The sequence below is a fragment of the Microchirus variegatus genome (genome assembly GCF_963457635.1).
Source record: "Microchirus variegatus genome assembly, chromosome: 7".
In the NCBI taxonomy this organism is placed as follows: Eukaryota; Metazoa; Chordata; class Actinopteri; order Pleuronectiformes; family Soleidae; genus Microchirus; species Microchirus variegatus.
This window is the reverse complement of record NC_139808.1, coordinates 20,147,886-20,164,641: the sequence shown is the minus strand read 5'-3', so window position 1 is coordinate 20,164,641 and position 16,756 is coordinate 20,147,886. Positions and strand designations below refer to the sequence as shown.

Sequence of the window (16,756 nt, the reverse complement as noted above, 5' to 3'; positions counted from 1 at the left end):
TGGGAGGTGAATTGTGGTCCACGGTCCGACACAATGTCGGAGGGGAAGCCGTGGATGCGGAAAATGTGTTGTACCAGTGTCTCAGCAGCTTTAGAAACGCGATCAATGATTGTCAGTACGGTGGTATTATTATGGGATGGGGGAAGTCCAGTAACAAAGTCTACTGCTATGTGGGACCAGAGGCGGTGGGGAATGGGGAGGGGGTGCAGTAGTCCGGCAGGGGGGCGATTAGACGTCTTGCCTCTGGAGCAAGTGGAGCAGGCTGACACAAAGGTGGCGACGTCATGGGACATGGTGGGCCACCAGAAGCGTTGTTTCAGGAATTGCTGAGTGCGTGCGGTACCAGGGTGACAGGTCAACTTAGATGAATGACCCCATTGGAGGACCTCGGAACGTGTAGCCTCTGGGACGAATAGACGACCCGGAGGCCCTCCTCCGGGGTCTGGTTCAGTCTGTTGGGCCTCGCGTACTCTCTCCTCCACTGGCCATGTGGCGGCGCCCAGGATGCAGGAAGAAGGCAGGATGGGACCTGGTTCCGATTGGGTGGGTCTGGAGAGTAGATGCGGGAGAGAGCATCGGGCTTTATATTCCTGGTGCCAGGGCGGAAAGTCAATGTGAATTTGAAGCGCCCCAGGAATAGCGCCCAACTAGCCTGCCGGGAGTTCAGGCGATGAGCGTTCTGAAGATAGGCCAGGTTCTTGTGGTCGGTCCACACGATAAAAGGCTGGGCGGTCCCCTCCAGCCAGTGTCTCCACTCTTGCAGGGCCAGAATGACCGCCATGAGCTCCTTGTTCCCGACGTCATAGTTCTTCTCTGCAGGCGAAAGGCGTCGGCTGAAGAAGGCGCAGGGATGGAGCTTCTGGTTGTCCTGGTTGCGTTGGGAGAGGACCGCCCCCACCCCGGTGTCGGAAGCGTCGACCTCGACCACAAACTGGAGCTCAGGATGTGGGTGGGCGAGGATTGGAGTGGACGTGAACATCTCTTTTAGACGGATGAAGGCAGCCTCGACGTCACTGGACCACAGGAACAACTGTTTAGGAGAGGAAAGCTTGGTGAGTGGTTCGACAATGCGGCTATAGTTTCTTATGAATAGTCTATAAAAATTGGCGAAACCCAAGAAGCGCTGGAGTTGCTTCCGGGTGGTGGTATTAGGCCAATCTTTGACAGCGGAGATCTTCAAGGGATCGGGAGCGAGACTGCCCTGTTCCACTATAAAACCGAGGAATGGCACAGATCTGGCATGAAAAACACATTTCTCGGCCTCGACAAACAGCTTATTCTCGAGCAGTCTCTGCAGAACTAGACGGACATGCTCCTCTTCGGTCTCTGAAAAAATCAGGATGTCGTCCAAGTAGACGAAGAGGAACCTGTCCAGCATGTCACGCAGAATGTTATTCACTAGGTGCTGAAACACCGGAGGGGCATTGGTCAGGCCGAAGGGCATGACTAGGTACTCATAATGTCCAATGGGGGTGTTGAATATCAGAAGCAAGGAAGCGAAATTCTACAGAGAAATCAGCCGCAGAAGAATTACCCTGCTTTAGCGAAAGTAAGCGGTTAGCGATGTCATTGTTGTGGAAAGAGTGATCAAAGACGCAAACTAACGCCGTAGCGAAAACAGCGTAGGAAGCGTGGCGAGTGTGTGTGTTACGGAGCGTAGCCGCAGCCCACTGAGCCGCTCTACCAGTTAGCAGGTTGACTACAAATGCTATCTTAGCATGGTCTGTCAGGTATAGTAGTCGGGTAAGTAGTCGGCTGTAAATCGAACACCAGAGAGCATAGGAAGAGGAAGCTAACACATTTGTTCCGACCCCCGAACGATTTTCGGGGGTCGGAACAAATGGCTCACGAGTGGGTGTAACGAGGGATGGTGACGAAAATGCCGGAGGCAACTGGGCTGGCGGGGGAACGAGTGAAGCGGAGTGGATTAGCGGCCCGAGGCTAGCTGTTTTACAGAGGATGCTATTTGAGCTAGCAAGTCCTCATGGCGGTTAATAGCTTCCCCGTGGCTAGCTAGCGCTTGTTTGAAACTATCACTGTCTGCCGGGTCCATCGTTGGTCAGTTCCTACTGTCAGGTTTCCCTTTAAAGGAAAACCAAGATGTTTAAGGAGGAGGACCCGGATGCAGACAGGACAAAGGTAGGTAAGTAAAATAATGATTTTATTAACTACCCGGCGGACAAGTGCTAACAGGTGAATGTGCAACAAGAGAGTAAACGGGAACGGAATGCAGCTGGGCCAGCTCTCCACAGCGACTCCTTCGTGGCAACAGTGTTCGTTCGTATGTTCCAGAGGAACGGACTCACTCGCAGGTGTAGCAGGGAGGAGTACTGATGTCCACGGGGATCGCGGAGAGAAGCAGCTGCTTCGTTGTCTTGGAAGGAGCAGATGGATCTGGTGAGTCACAGATGGCAGCGATTCCGGAGGAGTTGGAATCCGCCCCGACTCTGTGTCTCTCCCAGGAGCAGGAGATGTGGTGACCTGAGCACGGAAGCTAAGGTAAGTAGCAGTCTTTAAAAGTCAGAGTTTCTAGGAGCGAAGTAAGCAATAGTCTTTACCAGCTGAACGAACTCAAGGAACTGACGCCAGAGAATCGCGAAGTCCCGCCTTATAAGCCCACATGATCGATGATCAGGAACAGCTGGGCGGAACTGCGCAGGTGGTGGTGATCACTGGTGTCATTCTCCAGAATGTGGGTCAACCACGCCCCCTGCTGAGACAGAGAGAGAAAGACAACGGAGCAGGAACCCAACAATAATAAAAACAAACAGTGACATGAAATGTGGATCGTGACAGAGGGAGCATTTGTGAGTATCTAGCAGCACAGCAGAAGCGGTGGAGACAAGAAGCTTTTGTCTCGTCTGCTGATGAAGGACAAGGTCATTTTTCTCTTTATTCAAATTTTGTTGGCCCCTTCTTTTGTGTTTTCAGTCATACTGGAAGGTCACTGATTATCCTGAGTTGTGTGGAGTTGATAGGCCTCTTCAGCATTGTGTGAACTCATGTGGCAACGATTTGAGTGAAAGTGACATTCGTTCATATTTCAACGTCACACCGAGCAGTTTTAATTTGCTGCTGTTATTCAGCTGCAAACTGTGAGACAATAGTGAACAATGGCAATCGGACTTTTGTTCAGTCTAAGATGACATTTTCAAATGGTCTTTGTTGTGCGACCAACTTGTTTATGAACCAGTCTTCTGCAAATGAAAATACAGAGAAAAGCAGTGAACTATTATATGTGAGAGGCTTGAAAACGAAAATTGTCTCAAACTTCATGACAAAAGTCAGTTTTAGATTAGAATCTGGGCATCTGATAGCTCAGTTGGTAGTGCTGTTGACACATGGGACAAAGGTCGACCCAAGTTTGACCTTTGATGCGTCTTTCCCCTTTTACGCTACTCTGTCCTGGCTTATAAAGGCAAAGGAGCCCAAAAAGATCTTATAACATATATATAAACACAACAAAAGGCAAGACCAGAGATTATTTTTTAACTTACAGTATTTATTTTTTGAAGGAACATTATTTCCTTCATTAAATATCTATTTACATTATATACAGTTGAAACATATTTTACATGGCTTGGTTGCATGCACATGGTCTTATTTATAAAAAGAAACAAAACGTCAACAACAACAAAAAATAAAACTGTATACATTTACACCCCTAGGAGGGAGTAAGTAGTCTGTGCAGTTCAAGGCACACATGACTTTTGACCCTGCATTCATGTCCCATCAATACATACATTATTTACAGGAAGTGTCACAAATGTTATCACCTCATGTGACAAAAAACACACCTGGAGGGGTATCTACTGGAGCAGCTACAGAGAAGAAGAAGTGTGTGTGTGTGTGGGGGGGGGAGGGTGTGTGTGTGTGTGTGATTGCAGAGCAGTTCAGTGCCCTCTGGATCAGCAGTCCTCTCGATCGTGTCTTAATGCGATTCCATCTACTCAGCAGCCTGAGGCAAAGGTGAAAATGTTGTCAGCTATATTGGAAAACTAGGAGAAGTTGTTGTCTCGGACTTCCAGAACAGAACACTGCCACCTGCAGGACCATGTACAATCGCCTGAATGACGTGTTACAGATTCAGGATATTAAAAGGATGACTATAAGTGTCCTACACACACATTCTGTTTTTGTTTTTACCCCGGTCAGACCTGGTACGAACTGTCCTGTGTGAGATTGTCAACGTGTGCAGATTGTACGGAAGAGTAAAAATGTGAACGTCCAGAACGTCTCCTCAGATCAGATCACAGAAAACACAATCAGAGGTAAAACTTGAGGATGTATTTGACGAAATTTCTGAGTAGAGAGATTAGAGACTGCCAAGTTTTTCTAAATTCTAAAACTTATTTCATGTTACAGCAGCTCAAATAGAACCTTAGGTGTTAAAAAGTCAAAGCTTTAAAATGAGAGTTCAAATTGTTATAGGTGACATCGCTAGCTGCAAAAACACACTGTAGTGTCAGACTCATTAAAATGTTCTTGCTAATGCTCATTTTATCATTCTATATTTAAATACAGAGTGGGTGACACCAGATTTAATCACAGGAGACGCATCCAGGATGCATTTTAATTCCGGGACTAACCAGTCCTATTTAAGTAATTGAGAACCAGTCTAAACCAGGTCTAAACGGGGCCTTCAAGGCAGGAAAACCTGTTGGCTGAGGCACGAGGCTGAAGCTGAGACGCAGACGACCAAAGGTTTTATTTCCTTGTAGTCATACAATGGTCACACTGGGCTGGTGGTAAAGGTGCTAATCCCCATAGAGCATATACAAAAAGTGACAATTGAACAGCCACCAGGGGGCTATACGACTAGTTAAAAAAACACCAGAATTATAAAACTCCTCACTTGATTTTTTAAAAAAGTTTTGAGGAGTTAATGTTCTCAGTTTCTAGTTTCAGGTGTTCTTCAATAAGATAAGATTAGATTTTGTCATCCTGCATCTCCACTTATGGCGGGGGTTTTTTTTGTTTTTTTTTATTGAGAGTAATGAGCATCCAAGATAGTGTGCATTACTGCCCAGCTTCACTGAGATTTCACATTCTCACCAACATTATAAAAAAATGGGACACACACTTGGGGACTTATTTGACAGTCGTCCTACAAACTGTATCAGCATAAACATTAATAGCATTGATTTCTAGACATACTGTAGCTCTAAACAGGCATGCGATTTTCAGTACAGTGTCAGGGGCTCACACCCAGGCTTTGTAAACTCGGGCTAAAACCAGGCTCAGTACACGTCTGGAAAAAAACAAAAGAAGCTTGTCCAGTATTCACAGAGAGTTCATTGACCAAAGTGCATGTAAATCCTAAGTTGCAGAGAAGACCGAGAGGTCAGTTAACCTCAACTGTATCTGCTCTGTATTTAAAAAAAATAAAATAAATAATAACAGTTACATGGTGTGATTACATCTTAATCAAAGTGATGAAGTGGTTCTGACACTGACTGAAGCCTCAGAGCGTTGGGCAACTCTGCATGATTCAACAAGGAGATGCTTCCGCCAAAGCATATTGTGTGAAACACATTTAATGGATAATAGATAACACTTTACATCACAGTTCAGTAATATTATGGCAACAATATGGGAAGAGGGAGGTACAACGTTATGGTGATGGCATTCTATTTTAAATGTGATGATGTGAATACTGTCAGTGTAATACATTCAAATGACAGAGTTTGACAAACAGCCATGAATCAGGGTTGAAAAACACTAATTTGCCTATTTTAATTTACTTTTAACTCACTATTTTGTTGTTATTACCACACTATTACCTGAATACTACATTATATTATGTAACTTGAACAATGTTAGTACTAAATTGCAATGTCATTTGTTGTTTTTTTGTGTGATAACCATGATTTAGATTTGAAAAATTATAATATAATTTAACTCACTAAATACTTTGATATAAAATACGTTATTACTAAACTGTAATTTAAAGTGTTACCAGATAATACATCGACTGTCAGTATACCAATGAATGAGCAGACTCTTCAGACGTAATTCCACACAGTAGAAGAAGCCGTTGCCCACAGACCTGTTACATTTTGAGGATTTTCAGTCATCAGATAACAAACTCAATGCATCCTGTAAATGTACTGTACAAGCACTGGGAACATGAACATGGCAATAAAAATAGACCATATATGAGAATAGGACAGAGCCTTCTAGTTTGAAAAGTGAAGCCTAAGAAGTAGGAGGGAAGCAGCAGTTAGTCACCAGGGGGCGACTCTGCTGGTTGAAACACACAGAGTCACTTGATGATGAACAGTGTTTCTCAAACTTTCTATATGGGGACCAACTTTTTAACGGTGACACACAAATGAATTAAAACTTAATTGTATTATTATTATTATTATTATTTAAAACTTATACATGTAAATCTGAACCAAAACGTTGGGAAATTGTGTTTAGGGACCCAAGAAAAATCTCCCTGACCCAGTCTTTAGAAAACACTGGTCTAAATTGTTATTTTCAGCTCTTACTCAGAAGAATCATCAGATCAATTATTTTCCCATTTATAAGAAAATAAAGACAATAAAGCATGATAAATATGAGTGGACACCGGTGTGATTGACAACTAGTGTTGTCCAACAGGTGCCTGGAGTTTGTTTTGCAACTAGAAGACTTAGTCCTTTTCACATATACTGTCTATGGCCAAAAGCTACAGTACGACAAGATCTCATCTAACAATGAAGCATAGATGAGTGAAACGAAGAGATTAAGGCTGTCCAGGGTCAGTTTGGCTAAATGGCACGGATAAATATAAGGGGAACAGTAAAAGGACTGATTAATTTCTGCAGGCTAATGATCCTGCTGACACATGTCTGTACCACTCACTCCAGGTGAACAACTGTACACATATTATACACATATAAACAAGTAATTATGGTCAAAATTCAGTGCACAAGAGTTGCAAGATTTTCAGCTTTGGCCAGATTGGGATGATGACATTTTTTTCAACAACAAAAAAAAAAGCACAGTACAGTACAGTGAAATGCAAAAAAACAAAAACATTGAAATGACCATTTTACACCCACAAAAAGAAAGGGCGATACGCTCATAGTACCTTTTCTCTAAAAGTAAAAAAAAAAAAATTTTAAATTGACTATATGCACGACAACTTCTGCTAAAATAGAAGCAAGCTCCTTAACTTTTGTTCAGTTGTCACTAAGGGAAAAGTTCGACTTTGTAGTAACATTAGCGATTACATCTTCCTAAACCACTCAAAAACGTTTACATCTGTCTTTTAGTAGTTAACCCTGAGGGATTCAACATGGCCTGAAATGAAAAAGACAAGTTTGAATTCCAGCATCGTGAGGGGAAAACAGCGGAACACTGCTGCGTCTCTGTGCACGGCCTCCTGGCTGATTAAAAACCAGGACGTGATCGTGCATATCGTCAATTCAAAGAGCGACTGAAATTCACAGGGTCAAGTAACAAAATTATCCTTCAACCTTTACCTGAGATTCTACGTGTGGCAAAATATCAAACTGAGAACCCTTGAAACTACCCCTAACCAACCCCCCCCAAAAAATATAAAACCAAAACCCACATCATTGCTTTAAGAGAGTAGGCAGCTTAAGAACCAACTCTGGAATCATCACCCATCAGCATTAGTCAGAAACAAAATGACTGTTGTCATATGTGTGTGGCTCTTTTATAACAATGAGGGAACTAAATTGCAAAAGTTCTGAGCCGAAACAAAAACCATCTGTGAGATTGTGACACTAACTGACATCTAAACTCATCTGCAAGACAAGAAGCTTTTAAAGGTTCAGTGTGTGGAATTTACGGGTGGTACCATCAGCAGACACTGAATGTAAAGTTCATAATCATGTTTCCATGGTTGTCTTATTATAATGAGGCTTTAAAATGTATTTGTACACATAAAGTTTCTAAACATCTCCCAACATTTCTTTACACATTTTCAAAAACCGAAGCAAATTCTTCAGTGGATAATAAGTTAATAAATATACAGAGTTGGGAGTATTTAATTTGCCTTTGATATTTCCCAGCGGCCTTCGGGATCCTCCATCTACATTCCTAATATTACAATAACATTACCAACACACTAGTTAGCATTGCTATTGCCTAGCAGCAGTGCTCTCACGCGTTTAAAAATGTGAACACAAGCAAGTTGTGTTGAAAACCTACGACGTGGTAAACAATAAACAAGTTCATGAGTACATTCTGAAGGCAGCACCATTTTCTCAAAAGTTATTCGCTTGGTTGCGAATATGAAACACCACCCATAGATGTCACTAAATCCTACACACTGGCCCTTTAAAGGCTCTTTGTTTTAAGAGGAATAACTAAATTTAAAGCGTACGTGAACGCTTGTCATCAACGACAAAAAAGATAAGTTGACTTTGAAGACCTCACTTATTACTTTTGCCTGGGGGGGCGAATCTTTGTATGGATGCATGTGAATAAATCAACGCAGTAAAAAGAGCCAACACTTTTCAGGCAAGACAGATAATTACAAAATTCACAGGATTCTTGCATTTCCGTTTGTGCACAGGTATGTGTCGCCCACACACATAATCTGCCATATAAACAGATTTTACAGGGACTTTATTTTCCCCCGTCTATAAAAGTAGCAGCAAAAAGTGGGTGGAAGAAAAGTGGGATTTTTTTTAATAAGAAATCCCTCTCAGTCATGACCTACTTTCACCCAGTCATCTCGCCTGGAAAGCAGCCCGTAAAAGCTGCAAGACGTCTAATTAAATTTGCTTCTCAGAGAAGTTCAGTAGCTGAGATGGAAGCAGACTGTGGTCAGGCTGATAAATGGCAGGTGAGGGCCACTGTAGGATGGTTGAGATAACGATCCTCCACAGTGGGAAATCACTATACACTGAACCATTTGTGTCATTTACACTGAGACTCCTGTTTTTGCCCAATAGCACTTCAAACTGCAGACAATAGAATGTGGACAGATTCTCGGGAGGGTCAGTCCTCCCTTTAGTTGTGCTACTAGATGTTTGTTGTTTGATGTCAGCAGCTCGACAGTCTCATAGCCACAGAGGACACATCTACAAAGACGCGAAGAGCCACACAGACCACGTTCAGACCAAGTATTAACATCCTTCTTGAGTGACCCACTCACTCGTTCTAAATTCTGAATGCTGAAGATCTGTTCACAAAAACAACACTTTAGGTGGTTTGACGACACGTGTCCACATTCCTCAACTTCTTTGATGTATTGAAACCCCGCCTCCTCAGCTGCCATCCTATGGACATCTGTTTGTAGTCACCACAACAATATCAACACTAGTAAACTTGTTCTAACCTTTTCATATCTTGCTTGATGTTATAGCAGAGATGCAAACACTGACAAAGGACACTCATCCATCCGTCTTCTACCGCTTTAGGAGCTGTGCCAATCTCAGCTGACATAGGGCGATAGTCGGGGTACACTCATTACAAACATCATTTTGTCCTTGTGAACAGACATGACATAGGTGTGTATTTGAACAAAGGGCGAGGAAAGCCAAATTCAATCTCTTGTGGTCACAGAAGTTTCATCCAGGTGTGAAATTCATACTTCGTACTATCCACTATCATTCTTTGGACACAGATTTGTGCCATCAACACTAAGTCAAATATTAGGACTACATGACTTGTTTTGGCCAAACCACCAGATGTTTGTGTGTAGAGACCCGCAAAAAATTCCCTCCCACCTCACACCAATGTCCAAAACAACTGAGGTAGGAAAAAAAATAATTAATGAAAATTAAAACACAATGTGCAGTTGAATGCAGTTCAGCTTCAGTTACATACTCAATGAAAGAATGGTTCTGTGCAATTCTCCAGTTCTGTCAGAAACAAAATCAGCAAATATCTATTGGTTATCCACTTCGATGATGTGCCCGTCCAGTGTGTTTGGAACCACAAGTTCCAAATGTTATAGCATCCAGACCTTGTCTTGTCTCTCAGACAATAGATTCATGACATTCATCCCTCACTGTTCCACAAGGTTTCTGAAACCTCTGTGAAGGAGCAGAAGGACACCTATTTTCTTCTTCTATTCATACCAGACAGTGGTATCTTTAAGTCAGAAGCCACGGTGAAGAAAATGGGGTTAATCTTGTCAGAGTAGCATCACATCTGAATGGCACTTTGAAAATGAGCAGTAAAAATAATATGTAAAAGGCAAATAGTTTTTTGCTGGAAAAAAAAATGTCAAAAAAACATCTCGACTGCCTTGGAAACTGTGATTTCACTGGTGCATCTCATGGCTAGAAATGAGCTGGTCACAGATCGGTGGCTGAAGCTGCAGCAGGATGGCTGACAAAGTCTTTTCAGTTGTCTCTCAGTTGTCACCTCTTCCTCCACACCTTTGACAGCCAGATCTTCACCGTCTTGTCACTAGAGAAAGAGAGAGCGATGAGGAGGAGGTGCAAAGGAAAGCGAGGAGAACGCGACAAAAGAAGAAAATAACAGAACATCAATCAGGCAGTTCTTTTCTAAAACAATCCACTGTGCATCAGACATGACATGACAAAGAGAGTGACTTCAACATACACACAATCACACACACATACACAGCAATACAATTCAATAAAGACCCTTCTCCACAGCCTCAGTTAAAAATAGAGTTTATAAAAAGGATGAGAAAAGTGCAGGAGTAAGTGGAATGTTATTTGTGCCATAACTAAATCTAATCAATGTCCTCACATCTCTTCTGATCAGGCAATTAATATTCCCACAGTGCTCGTCGTAACACCTTGGATTATTGTGGCTCTGTAAATTAAAGCATCACATTTTCCATTAACACTAGCACACAAGTTTGGCTATGTGCTGTGTTAGCTGTGAAACATATGTTAAAGTAGCTGTGCATAGGATTCAGTGGCATCTGGTAAGTAAATCAAGGTAATTCTAAGGCAGCAAAAGCTGTGCCATTTTGTTAAGGGGATAATAAATCAATGAATGAATGTCTACTGAGAGGTCACTATAAACTTCACACACTGGACCTTTGACTGTTAATTGCATAATTTCTAAATTACATTTTTAATGTCTCAAAATAGTTGAAGATTCAAGTCTACAAGTAAGATATGACGCTACATTCCAAACTAGCAAGCACTGCACTATATGCTACCTGATTCTTAAAGTTTCCCCCTTGTTCTACTAAGCTAGCAGCTACCTATTTCTTAATTTAATTTCTAGTATCTAACTATTTCCTAAAGTTTCTTTTCTTTATGCCGAGCTAACAACAATCTATTTCCTCAAGTTGAATTTCCTTGTGTCAAGCTAGTAGCTACCCAGTTTTGTTTATGCTGAGCTAACAGCAACCTGTTTCCTCAAGTTTCTTGTTGTGCTAAGCTAGTAGCTACCCATTTCCTCAAGTTTCCTTTATGCTGAGCTAACAGCAACCCTTTTCCTCAAGTTTATTTTCTTTGTGCCAAGTAGCTACCTATTTGCTAAAGTTTCCCTCTTGCTGAGCTAACAGCAACCCGTTTCCTCAAGTTTCTTGTTGTGCTAAGCTAGTAGCTACCCATTTCCTCAAGTTTCCTTTATGCTGCGCTAACAGCAACCCTTTTCCTCAAGTTTATTTTCTTTGTGCCAAGTAGCTACATATTTGCTAAAGTTTCTCTCTTGCTGAGCTAACAGCAACCCGTTTCCTCAAGTTTCTTGTTGTGCTAAGCTAGTAGCTACCCATTTTCTCAAGTTTCCTTTATGCTGAGCTAACAGCAAACCTTTTCCTCAAGTTTATTTTCTTTGTGCCAAGTAGCTACCTATTTGCTAAAGTTTCCCTCTTGCTGAGCTAACAGCAACCGGTTTCCTCAAGTTTCATTTCTTTTTGCTAATCTAGTAGCTACCCATTTCCTCATGTTTCCTTCTTGTATGCTCAGCTACTGTAACAGCTTCCCGTTTCCTCAACGTTCCTGTCTCTATGGTAAGCTAACAGCTTCATAATTGGATTAGACTCTCTTTTGCGAGTGAGACATTGACCTAGTTAGGACTGTGGGAGGAAGCCATTATTCAGAGACAACCCACAGGCACACATGAGTGCAGATCTACTTGGTCTTCTGCACCCTTTAGATATAAAATAAGAGTTTGTGGAGACTGTGAACAATTCCCTTCCTTTCATGAAGAGAACTTTCATAGTGGTCAGTGGCATGATGGTCAGTGCTGTTCTTTGGGCGTTTTAGGCATTTGACCAAATTCAAAATTGATACCTACGTCTCGTCACCTACTGATTGCCATGATGAATGTCCCAAAACGTACCAAAAACCTTTACTTAAAGCGGACCTAGAGTGGTCCTGTTGCACATATATGTTAGTTATGGAGGTCTACTTACATACATTAACTTGTTTTTATGGTCAAAATCCTCCTAGTTGCTATAAACGATCCGATTGAAATCCTCTTTTCTGACGCTGAGTTGCGATATTTCAGACTGAACTCTCACCCCCAGAAGACAGAGTCTTGTGATTGGCCAGTACTATTCAGCACACCTGCTCTCAGAAGCGCAGCTCCCCCCTCTGGAACGGTGGATGCACTGCTCCTCATTATCAAAACATTGTTTTAACAATGTTTATAAATAGCTTCTTCACGACTCCCCGCCGCAGTCCCTTTATGACTTTGACCCGGAGTCAGACCCAGAGTTAGAAGACACTGTCGCTCGTGAAACACCTCCACAACGGACATTATTCTTCTTCTGCGGTTCAATGTGCGCAACCGGATGTGCCCGGACTAGTGCCCGGAGCAGGAGGATCTGCTGTTCAGGAGAACCGCTGTTTGCGTCACCAGACCGGGTTTTTGCAGAGATCTCGATGAGCCTGAGATTACAATAAAACACAGCGTTCTCAGCAGTGGCTGAACTGTTTGTTTAGAACCTTCAGGGCTTCTTAAACAAGGTAAGGACGCAGATACACACTAAAAAACAGCGTTAATTTGAACTTCCGGTCTAGGTCCGCTTTAATAATATATATATATTTTTTTTAAATATACAAAAAAGTTTTGTTGTTTTTTTGTTTTTTTTTATTGGCACAAAAGACCAATTAGATCTGCCAATGTGCAGTAAGAAAACTTAAGTTATTCTAAGAAATCTATGAGTCATTTATTTAGTGGGGATTTTTCTTAGCCAAGAAATTGGTCTGCAAATGAACCATTAACCACGATGGCAGTTTAACAGAAATTTTAAGAAGTTTGAGGGAAATAAATAATTCAAAAGAGAACAGAAGTAAAACAGAAGTAAAAAGAAAAGTGCAGAAAGAAAAAAAAGAAAGAAAGACAAATGTGTGAGAAAAGGAAAACAACAAGGAAAAGAAGGTGGAGATTAGTTGAAGATAGTACCAGAGGAAAGCAGGATTGGAGAGCGGAGAGGTAGTGATCACGGGAGGCTCGTAGCCCGGCCCTTGATGGCCAGGACCCGTCGAGGAAGACACGGGGTCAAGCCAGGCACATAGGTCCACAACTTCACCCTGCAGTCACTGAGGTCAACAAGAGGAAAACCGGTACAGGAGGAGGGGAGAAGGAGGGTCAATGTGAAGAAATGCAGGAGAGGAAGCAGTTTCAGGAGTGTTTCTCCACAGGAGAGGTGACAGAGAAGAGTGAGACAGAGAGTGAAGACGCCATAGAAAGTTCTAGTAAAAGCAGGTTAGTTGATATGCTGCTTTTGTTTTTACTTAGGGTGAATTCCAATTCCTTGCTTAACCCTCAATCTTAACCCTCAATCTCAAAAATGCGCGCTCCCTCTAGTGCAAGTGCTGTCCCGATTCTCAGAAAAATTAAGTTGAGGGGCAAGTTTAAGGGCTGTATCGCCCTCAATATTGAGATGTTCCGAGACCACCCTTGGGAGCAAGGGCTACCCAGAATGCATTGCGTGTTTTCACATAACAAAGATGTCATCGAAAACAGCAAAACGAGTACGCTACAAATTAAGTATTTTCTTTGTTAATAGAAATATAAAAACACACATGATCGTTTGCTATGGTTTACTTTTCAATAAGCCGTGGTGTGTGGTAACTGTCAGCTGAATATGTCCGTGGTTGTGGTAATTGTATGAGTATTATCTTATAACTAACTGACAACCTAATAACTTGACTGACAAACGGATCGTAATAAATAATCCTGACGTAAATGTGTTCTTCTTCTTCTTCTTTTTTGGAGTTGACAGACTGGATGCAGCTTTCACGTTATTCTGCCCCCTACAGTCTGAAGACGTATCTGCATTTAAGGGGTGTCCCATTTCTAAGTGACAAAATAACCCTCAACACTTGGTTTTGAGGGTTATTTAAGAGTAAGGGTTGAGCTTGAGGGTTAAGATTGAGGGTTAAGATAGGGATTGTAATTGGCCCTTAAATGTACCTTGGTCTGGCAATAAAACTGAACTGAACACGTAAAGAGGTAAACAAGCATTATCTCAGTGTGATGCAGCTGTGAGCTGAGTGACAATGTTTGAGCAACACAAGGCTGACACACACCTGCACATGAAGGCAACAAGAAACTAAGCATGTATTATAAACTACTATTTCATATTGTCGTAAATATTCTGACCAATGTGGTTCTCCATTTATCTTTTTATGTCCAGTTTCTGTTCATTATTCCCAAATCTTATTTTTATTTTATTTTTTTAAATGTTGAAGTATATAAAACATTCAAAAACAGAACAATGATCAAAAAATTATTACTGTGTTAAATAAACAAAATGGTCAAAATAAATAAATAATAGGAATTTGTTATAAACGCGACATTGAAGTCTAGTCATTCACTCACTGCACAATTGATTTACTAATTGCATTGTTTCAAATTGTGATTTCAATTTAAATATGATTAAGTGTTCAGCTCTTAAAACCAACCACCCATAAATCTGACAGACTGACTCTATTTTTTGGCTTATTATCAGCTAATTAAATGAAACCAGACATTCATCTGTCTTAGTAATAAAAAAAACAATACCCTGTTAAATTCATGCTCAATCATTCCTTGAAATATAGTCTTTATAAACTGAGTTTCCTTTAATTAACGGCTCAATTTTCTTTCACAGTTGTATTTTGTGTTTCCTTTCTTTTGTAAAAAGCTCTCCAACAGTTAACTGTGTATTTGTTAAGGAGTATATGCAGCAGTAATTGGAGGGTTTAAAGGGTTCCCACACTTTGGTTGACATCAAATTCAAGGATTTTTCCAAGACAAATTACCTCAAATTCAAGGACAGAATGTGCTGACACATCTTAAGATGGGAGGCCAACATGTAAGAGCTGCTTCGTCCATGGCATCCACTTTTATTGATTTGCAGCACGCTCTGCATCTGGACAGGTGATTGTCCTTGGGATCTTTGTCAAAGTCAGTCTAATTTTATTTATTTTTAGTTTAATTTTCTTTGGTGAGATAGAGATCTTGGAATTTTAATTTCCCAGACATCACGTCATTTTCTCTCTTAATTGATGTTACTTAACTCGCTCCTTGTTCTGCACAGAATTTCACGTCAATGGCAGAGAGAGACAGTGTCCACATCACCGCTAGCAATTATGACTCGACACTGCGTAGGCCTAGTCTATGCACATCAAGTAATGCATGGAACATGGGCATGAAACAGTAGGTGGTGTCATAATAAACAAGGGAGACATTTACCTAAATATCAACTTAACTCCTTTCTTGCACAAAACTGAAGCACTTTCAATGACCCATGACTATTTAGGCAGTTTTCAAAACCTTCAATTTTTATTCTTTTCTTTTTTCGGTAACGCTTTCTTTTACAGTCCCCTAATTACCTGGTATTTAGCTGGTAAATTCATGGTAACACTAAAGTGTTGCTAGGTAATTACCAAGGGTAATAAGATAAGTAAATACAGTGAAACCGTTGCCAAAATACTGGGTAATGCACGGTAATGTACTCGGTAAGTAAAGTAAAACTGTACTGTAAAAGAAAGCCAAGCTTGTTTCCATGTAATTACACACATTTTTAGGGTTAGGTTTGTTAGATTACCCCTTGGGTAAATAGCTAGTAATTAGGGGACTGTAGGTACCTGCTTATTACCAGTTTATAACCCAATAATACACTTACATTTACCATAGTTTTGCCATAGTTTAGCTGTACATACCTTCTTATTAACAGCAGTAATAACACGCTATAATTAACTATATAGTTACCAGGTAAATGCCCAGTATTTTGGCAACAGTTTCACTGTATTTACTTTCTTATTACCATTGGTAATTACCTAGTAACACTTTGGTGTTACCATGAATTTACCAGGTAAATACCTGGTAATTAGGGGACTGTAAAAGAAAGCGTTACCCTTTTTTCTTTTTTTTTTTAAATTTACAAACCTTTAAGGATTTCGTGGGAACCCTGGGTTTATTCTGTATGTATACGTGTATAATGGCTGTAAAATAAAAATCATGTAGTCTTTCAGAGGCAGCCTTCTTGTATCAGCAGGTTTCTACAGCAGCCTGAGCGGACATTTGTTTTACAAAGGAGTCCTCAGCTTGTTTCAACCTGCTGTATTACCTTTCGATGTAGATATATATATATATAATAGATCGTCTAATGTGGTCCTTCTCACTTTTAGTGGCAAAAATGTCAGCCAGTGCAGCGGCGCCGTTTTCTTATAACAATAGAGCTGTTTGACACAGGAGGGGGAAAACCCATGAGCTTGTTAGTGGGATTTTCTCTCTTTTTTTTGATATTTGTAGACAAGATGGAAAAAACATCTCAGTCTGACTCAGTTTAAAGTTGACAGTAATTAAATCGGCTCACTGTCGAGACAGTATTTTGTTGATGACTCAGCTCTGAAAAGTT

General features: G+C 41.1%; 1 protein-coding gene across 1 annotated transcript in view; it reads right to left on the bottom strand.

The window, feature by feature from the left end:
- Positions 1–13,348: 13,348 nt before the first annotated feature.
- The window catches only part of kif21b (kinesin family member 21B), a gene marked incomplete at both ends in the record, with an annotated part of 92,201 nt that continues 88,793 nt past the window's right edge, over positions 13,349–16,756 (bottom strand). The window contains one exon of the mRNA XM_083892942.1: positions 13,349–13,448. Within this exon, the coding sequence (XP_083749068.1) occupies positions 13,349–13,448 (100 nt within the window). The remainder of the gene's footprint in view (positions 13,449–16,756) is intronic.